This window comes from Dermochelys coriacea, chromosome 12 (genome assembly GCF_009764565.3).
Source record: "Dermochelys coriacea isolate rDerCor1 chromosome 12, rDerCor1.pri.v4, whole genome shotgun sequence".
Taxonomy (NCBI): Eukaryota; Metazoa; Chordata; order Testudines; family Dermochelyidae; genus Dermochelys; species Dermochelys coriacea.
This window is the reverse complement of record NC_050079.1, coordinates 33,546,432-33,554,224: the sequence shown is the minus strand read 5'-3', so window position 1 is coordinate 33,554,224 and position 7,793 is coordinate 33,546,432. Positions and strand designations below refer to the sequence as shown.

The 7,793-nt window shown below is 41.2% G+C and overlaps 1 protein-coding gene across 8 annotated transcripts in view; it reads right to left on the bottom strand.

Moving 5' to 3' along the window:
* Positions 1 to 584: 584 nt before the first annotated feature.
* The window catches only part of LOC119841077 (c-Maf inducing protein), a 183,503-nt gene continuing 176,294 nt past the window's right edge, over positions 585 to 7,793 (bottom strand). For all 8 annotated transcript variants that reach the window (XM_043495263.1, XM_043495265.1, XM_043495264.1 and 5 more), the window contains 4 exons: positions 7,312 to 7,458; positions 5,299 to 5,404; positions 4,121 to 4,191; positions 585 to 1,130 (listed from right to left, as the gene is read on the bottom strand). In XM_043495263.1, the coding sequence (XP_043351198.1) occupies positions 1,077 to 1,130; positions 4,121 to 4,191; positions 5,299 to 5,404; positions 7,312 to 7,458 (378 nt within the window). In that variant the 3' untranslated portion in view covers positions 585 to 1,076. The remainder of the gene's footprint in view (positions 1,131 to 4,120; positions 4,192 to 5,298; positions 5,405 to 7,311; positions 7,459 to 7,793) is intronic.

The window sequence follows — 7,793 nt, the reverse complement described above, 5'->3', positions numbered from 1 at the left end:
AATATCTCATTGGTAAAATGACTGATACGGTTTCCTTGCCCCCACCCAAAGCCCTAACCCTGATATGGCTTGAAAAGTCTCAGAGAAAGATTTCAGTCTTTAAGGAATGAAAATTATGTCTTTTATAAATCCATGTGCCTCTCCCTTCACTCCCTCTTTTTATATATATATATATATATATATATATATATATATATATATATATATATATATATATATATTTCCTTCTGACTGCATGATGTTAGAAGCATTTTTAAATCAGAAATGCAGTGAGGTGAGTGTTGTGACACAGAGTGAGATTATAGTATGGTATGCATTACTAACAGGCAATTCCTCAAGGAGGGCTTTAAAAAAACAAAACAAAAAAATCAAGACAGCAAACTAGTTAATACAGTACTATATGCAAAAAAAAAAGTAAGAGAATTAACAATTCATAAATAAAAGACAGGTCCCAGACCTGTTATTTGTGAACCATTTTCTTAAATAGGTGCATTATGTAAATCTTATGTACAACAAAATTACTTTGCATAACAATTGCAAGGACCCAGGGAGAGGTGCAAATCATATGGGGTGGTTCCCCCCCCCTTGATGTTTTGTAGACTGCCTTCCTGGAACAAAAACGGTGAAGGAGGAGGAGTTCCTAATGGATGAACTCCAGCTGAGGGAACCCAATTAAAACCATAAGAAATTGATGTATTCTGTTTTTTTCCTCTACACACCATAAAACACAAAGGCAAATAAAATCCACAAAGGATGGTGTTTTCCCCTCCTCTTTAGAATCCTCTTGCTGTTACAAAGTTGTCTTTTTTTTTTCCAATTTAAATTATGTTGATTTTCAAATTACAAAGCTGAAAGAATTAGGCAGGGTCTGGGCATGCTCAGTTCACCCTCCCCCCCACACAGCGACTCCTCTATCTCACAACCACAACTGCTAGACGTGTAGTCCCAGAACTCACTGCTCTACAGGTCTTAGCCAAAAGTTGTTTTATTTTCTGGTTTTGTTTTTAAAATCTTTTTCTTCTTGTCAGAAGCTAGAGAGAGAGAGAGAGAGAGAGAGAGAGAGAGAGAGAGAGAGTTCACCAGGCTTCGGTGTAGCGCACATCCACTTCCTTCAGGTTGGGCAATTTAGCCTGTTTTGAAAGGGGGAAGAAAAAAAATCAGAATTATTGATAAGATTGCAGGTTCTCACAAGTCTGTATTGTCAGAACAATATGAGGATAGGTGCAATGAGCGAAACCAAACAGCCACCCCAGAAAGGTGGGCCACCCCGATCCTGTGAACACTTAAGCACTTGCTTAATTTATGTACATGAGAAGCCTTATTGCCTGTAAAGTTAAGCACATGTGTAACTGCTTAACGGATTGAGGCCTTAATTAAGAAACAATGAGAAACCCAGTTCAAAGACGTATGAGACCTGGTTCTGGTCTCAGTTACACCAATATGAATCAGGAGCAACTCTACTGAAGCCAATGGGATTATACTGATGCAAGATAAGGACCAGACCCCGGTCTTTAGTTCTGGCTATAACCGATTAACACAACTTGCTGTATGTAAAACCTTAAAATGACATTTGTAAAAGCAAATCAGCTGACACTACTGTAGTCGCATAATAAAATACACAGCATCACACACTTCTCCCTCTGTTTCTCGTATCCTAATTTCCGTTCCCTTCACCCCTTCAATTTATTATAAAGATCCCAAAAATTGTTAATGATTTTTACTCTAATTCTGATCTCACAAACTGTAATTCCATCAACTTCCTTGGGGCTACTCCCAATTACTACAAACGCTGGTGAGATCAGACTCAGGCTCTTTGTGTTGTTGCTATTTGTCAGTTGCATTTCCATGGTCTCTTACTGCAATTGTATAATTCTCTAAAAACAAACACTTAATTAGACTAGAGCCTTATGGGGTTGTTGAAGTTTCTAGGAGTGATTATTAACTCTGTGTTAAGATTTATGTGCACATATATTTTGATAAGAGCTAGTCAGAACGCTACAGACACTGCCAGCAAATAATTTTTCAGTTAGGCAATGACTTCAGTTGTGGGTGTTTGTTTATTGTCTGGTTCAGCCTGCCTAGTATGTATGGGGGCGTCTGCATGCATGCAAGTGTGTTCGTTGGCGAAGGGGGATTAACAGGAAATGTCATCATTGCTCTAAAGATTTGGGGGCTGAATCCTCACAAAGAGGCGTGGGGTGGAGAGGAAAGATTTTTAATCAAAAATAGACTCACTTTGAAATCAGATTCCCAACAGATACAAAGCCAAGTGCCTAAGGGAAAGCTGGTCTCTCTCTTTGAAAAGTCACACACACTGTATTTTTTCCCCTACTACTTTTAGAAGTGCCTCCTCAGATTAATGGAAGTAAAAGGGATCGGCGGGGAAAATGATTGGTGTGTCTGTTATTTCAGCTTGCTTAATTTTGTGCAACTGGCAACACTTTACGCAGGTTTTGCTGTTTGCCCCATATCATCACTTTCTTGTGTTGCTTGCGCGGGTCTTGCCATGCAGTGTCAGGGCAGAGAAGAACAAAAACAGGAAAATGTGACTGTAAAGCCACAGAAACTGTCAGGAGAGTTCAGGAACTGGGTGGGACCAGAAATTCTTTTAACTCATTTATTTTAATAGACCACATTTCAGGAGGGTGTTGTTTCTTTCGGGGCCCAATAGTCAGTGACCATGACCGTGTGTATACATGACAAGTAAATGAAAATTTGCTCAAGCAAGTACCTGATGCAAATGCAAATGTGTTAACTGCATGTACAAATCAGGTGTTCAGTGACATGTAAATTTTTACATGCACAATTATGATGCACATGCACATTAAGGTTTGGAAAAGCTAGCCCTGAAAAATCCATAGGATAATGGCCCTGTGATCATGTCTGTAAGTGAACTCCTGTCTCCAAAGCAAGAACGAGGATGTACATTTGCAATGAATCCTCAAAGCAGTTTAAATTCAGCTGGTTCCAAAATTTGTCTCAAATTCAAAGTTCAGCCCAGGTTTGTGACCTTTTTGAGTGAACCTGGGACAATCTAAGATTTTGACACAAAAATTGGTGGAACAAGGTGTTTCATTTTGAGTGTCTGGGTTTACAAATCTCCAGGTTCGTGACTCACTCAAAACCGAAATGAAGAAAAAGTCCGTGTGAAGTCATGAGAACAGAACCATCACGCTTCACAGAGCCTTTGTCTGAATCCACCCATGGCTGCTTCCCTATCTCTGCTCCACTCCAGTGCATTATGTCACACTGTCTATGAAGTCCCTGGGAGAATGCAGACAACAAACTCTGAACATGGCAAATCTTGGTGTTTGGGGCAGTACACAGATGGTGTCTGTTTAAAGACTAGTTCTGCCTTGATAAACATCTGAGTAAAAATGGCACCTTTTTGCCAAACAGTCTAATTTTCTGTATGTATTCTGAGTCAGATCTCCTAATTAAATTGCTACTCCTTTTAATCCTGGTAGCACCAGAGGGCACACGCAGCTCTGGGAGAGGAAACTAGAATCTATTCTAGCTTGTGCATCAGTAATAGACCCAATTAAAAATTCTGCAATAGGAACACTGCATTTCTGATGGCACATAAACCAGAAAGAATCCAGCTGGAGTTTCATATCCCAGCTTTTTACTTGTACATTCAGGAGACTAGATGTGGGTGTCACTGAGAGACAAACACAAAACCTCCCAACACTATTTCTGCCATCACTTTTCCCCAAAAAAACCATGGTTTAGGCCGCACAGTGTGCTTTTCCTGACTTAAACCTTCGGGTTTGTTACGCTCTGTTTAGATGCTCCACACAGACATCTGGCTTTAGGCAATGCCGACATCTTCTCCTGGAGTTTCCAGATCATCCGTTTCTCCATGACTGCTGCACTACAGAACAGCTCTTTTTCCAAAGAGGTAAAATACAAGGTCTCCCGAAAGGCTGCCCCAACCAATTACCAATGATGAGGACAAAAATATATAAAGATCCCTATCCAAACACCAGCAGAAGACTCAGGACACCGCTTCCATGATACACTGGCCTACGCTATACGTCTTAGTATTTTCATGCTGATATTGTCAGTATTCACGGACTACTGGTTGACTTTTACAAATGGATCTCAAAAACTGAAATACCTTGAGATCTTCATAGGTGTCTGCTGAAAGTTTGGTGCTGTTCATATTTAAGCTACACAGGCTTTTCATAGCTAAAAAAAGAAAACACACAGAGATATTTATGGGATGGCCTATCTCTTACCACTTAATAATTCAGTTTTATCTATAGGGCAATGCATGGACAGAGTGGTTTATACAGGCACAGTTATTAAGAGTAAAATATATAACTTCAAAATTGGGCAATGGCATATTGGTCCCAGTTCAGAAAGGGCCTTTAATGCATGTGCTTAAGCCTCATTGACTTCAAAGGGATTTAAGCACTGCCCCGAATTGCAGCTTTTATTCTCAAGAGCACTGGTTGCCTATGCATTATTTTGAATATCAGTCTGCACTGTGGGGGTGTTTATATTATGCAGGAGAATATGCTGATCTAGAAATAAAGATGGTCATCAATCCATGCCATCTAATTTCATTTTGGGCAACAGTGTATTGTTGACCTGACTTTTCTGCTTGGGAATTCACCATGCCATCAGGTATTGACACATCTGGTACCTCTTGTGATGTCAGACAGCTGCTGATTTACATCAGAGCTAGACATGCAGTGTGTATGACCTTTATCATAAACCTTGGCATCTACGATTCCCCAGCCCTCTCATGCAGCTCTCAGTATGTGTGGGATCCTGAATGGCTAGTTCAGAGGTTCCTCCTTTTCCTATTTACCTCTAATGTTAAACTAAAGCTGAGGTCTCCCCTCCCAAAAACCATAGTCATAAAACATAGCGCGGGGAATATAAAATTGATCACCTCCCGAGAGGCTCAGCTGCCCAACTGATTTATAATGCAGCTCCACATGTCACCTTGGCTTTGCCATTCTCTCTCTGACTCTCCGTAGATCACATTCCCACCAACGGAGGTACACCCACAATGGGGAGTATTAAGGAAGCGGTACAGGTCTAAGCCCAGTGGACCCGAGCATAAAGTAGAGGTGAATTACTACTGGGGGGGAGAGTCCCATGAGGGACACCAAAACCAGCACATATGCCTGCAGACTGGGGAGTTCCAGATCCCAGTTTTTGCTACTTGTGCCAATGGAACGCCAAACCTGGACACCCACTGCCCTCTCTAATCATTGCACAGCACAGAAATCCTTGTCTTTGAACCCACACAAATTCCCCCTCGAGTGTATTTGGGTCACTTACAGCTCAATGCCAGCAGCCCAGCATCTGTGACGGGAGTCTCACACAAGTTGAGCACTTGCAACATGGTGAGGTGTTCAGAGAGAAGCCGCAAACCTGCATCTCCAAACTGCAGGGCACAAGCAAACTCCATTAAAAACAGGTAAAATACTGTTCTGCAAGTAACTTGGCTGGGTATGTGGAATATTCAGGGCTTGGTCTGCATAGGAGACTTCAAACACTTCCCCTCCATCCCACAAGATTTATTACAATCTAAGATGACATATGAGAAGGGTGAAGGAAGTATTATCCACATTTCACAGATGGGGAACAAAGAAATTAAGCCACCTGCTCAATGCCATAAACAAATTTCTGGTAGAGCCACAATTTAAAAACAGATCTCCTGAGTTACAATCTACAAGGTCATTCCTTCACTGGATTGAATCCTTTGAAAATATGCCCCTTATATTAGAGAGTTCCCACGCTGTCTATGAGACAGTGGTCCCCAACCTTTCTTGTGGGAATAGCACATTGCTATTCCCAGAAGACTGTGGTGGGCGCCTGACACCCCACCGCTGAAAAGCGGCAGCGGCAAGAAGCGCCGCCGCCGAGAAACAGCGATGCTTCTCGGCGGCATTTCTGCAGCGGCGTGTCCTGCGGGCACACAAAAATGCCCCAGCGGGCACCATGGCACCTGTGGGCACTGCACTGGGGACACCTGCTATATGAAATAGGTGTATGGCAGTCTCAGCCCAGTTCCTAACTGTATCACACCACAATTAGCATTAACTGGCTACTTTGGTGCCAGGAACAATGTAGTATTGGTAGGGCAATGGTCTTGTCAGCTCTGATCTCTGCTGTTTCTAAATTCTATGTTGATGGGCACACCAAGGTTGCACAAGCTATTCAAAATCAAAGACAAAATGGCTCCAAACTTGGGATTGCACGTTTCAACTTTAAAAAAAAAAACAACCACCCTCCAAAGGATTATTTCACCCCGAAATTTGTACTTTTTTTTTTTTTTTGGGCGCAGGAGATCAGACTTCTTGTCCAACAAAAATGAATTCATTTTGAGCAAGAGGCATCTCCAGAATTCACATATCAAAAGTCTGAACATTCTGGTGAGACATTTTGTCCAATTTTGCACAAAAAAGGGACATTTGTTGTTTGCAAACCTCCATAGAACAAAATTGCAAAAATGTTCATGTGAAATATTGAGGAAAAAGTGCACAAATTTTGCACCACTACATTGGGAATCAATGCACTATTTCTGGTGAGCTCTACCATGAGGTGCTTATAATGCAGGGACAAACTCTATTCAATATTGGACCAGGGAGACTAAAAACAAAATGGAATGTAAAGAAAAATAAAACCTTAAATGCCCTTCTTGTTAAATGTGGGGAATTTATTTAATGAATTTGCCTCTTTCTGCTAACCAAAATCACCATCAGCTAATTGCAGTTTCCTCACATTTATTCATTATTTGATTTCTTTTCCTCCTCTGTTCTTGTTTTTTAAATGCTTGATTCATCACGATTCATGGATGATTCACTACAAGTAGTTTTAACATTATCTACCGACTGTTGCTGAGCTGTGATTGGTCAGATAAATGGCATGGAATTGTTTCTCTTTCCTAACTGAATGAAAGCACTAGCATTTCCGAAGCAAACACACTGATATCTATGATCTAAAATTTTGTTTCAAAGAAGTCAGTCTGGAGCATTCGAGTGTTGATAAGCAATAATCACTAAAGTGGTGTGATGTGACCAAAGGAAATTAATTTCAATGTCTGAAAATATTTGCAGAGGTCTGCACTGCAGTCCTTACCCCCTGAGATGACAATATGCCTTCTAAAATAAAGAAAACATGATTGACTAAATCATAAACCAGCTATAAAAATAGCAGAAAGGCAAATGCATCCTAAGGAGGCCTCTTCACACACCAGAACTCACATTCTTCTCACAATGACATTAATTCTGAAATTGCAGGTTGTCAGCACTGCTTCCGTCTCGGTGCTTCTGTCTGCAAAACACATACCTGAGTTGACCACAGGTTCAGCTGCTTGAGCGAAGGCAGTTTGATGAGGTGCTCAGCACAGGCACTTGTTACATTGGTGAAGGCCAGGCTGAGGTTTTCCAAATTTCCAAAGGATCCCGAGCTTAATAACCGGGCCAGGTCTGCATCCTGAAAGCAAATATCAATGTGATAAACAGGAGAATACTCAGTCTGCAACCATCTGCAGTAACCTGACTGATATGCTGGCCAGCAAGAGTTGCACAATTGCGCCACACGTTTATAGCGATAAACAAAGAACCACTCTGCATGGTTGCTTGTTTGGCAAAGAGCTGAATACTTGTGGCAGCATTGCCTCATAAACCCTTGGAAAATGAAACCAGCTGAGTCGAACATTACAACAAAATCTTCTTTGAAAGTGTATTATTATGGAAGCTGTGGGATTCATTGTCAGAGCAAATGCAGATTACCCCCAAGACATGATATTTACTCAGATCCAAAGTCTA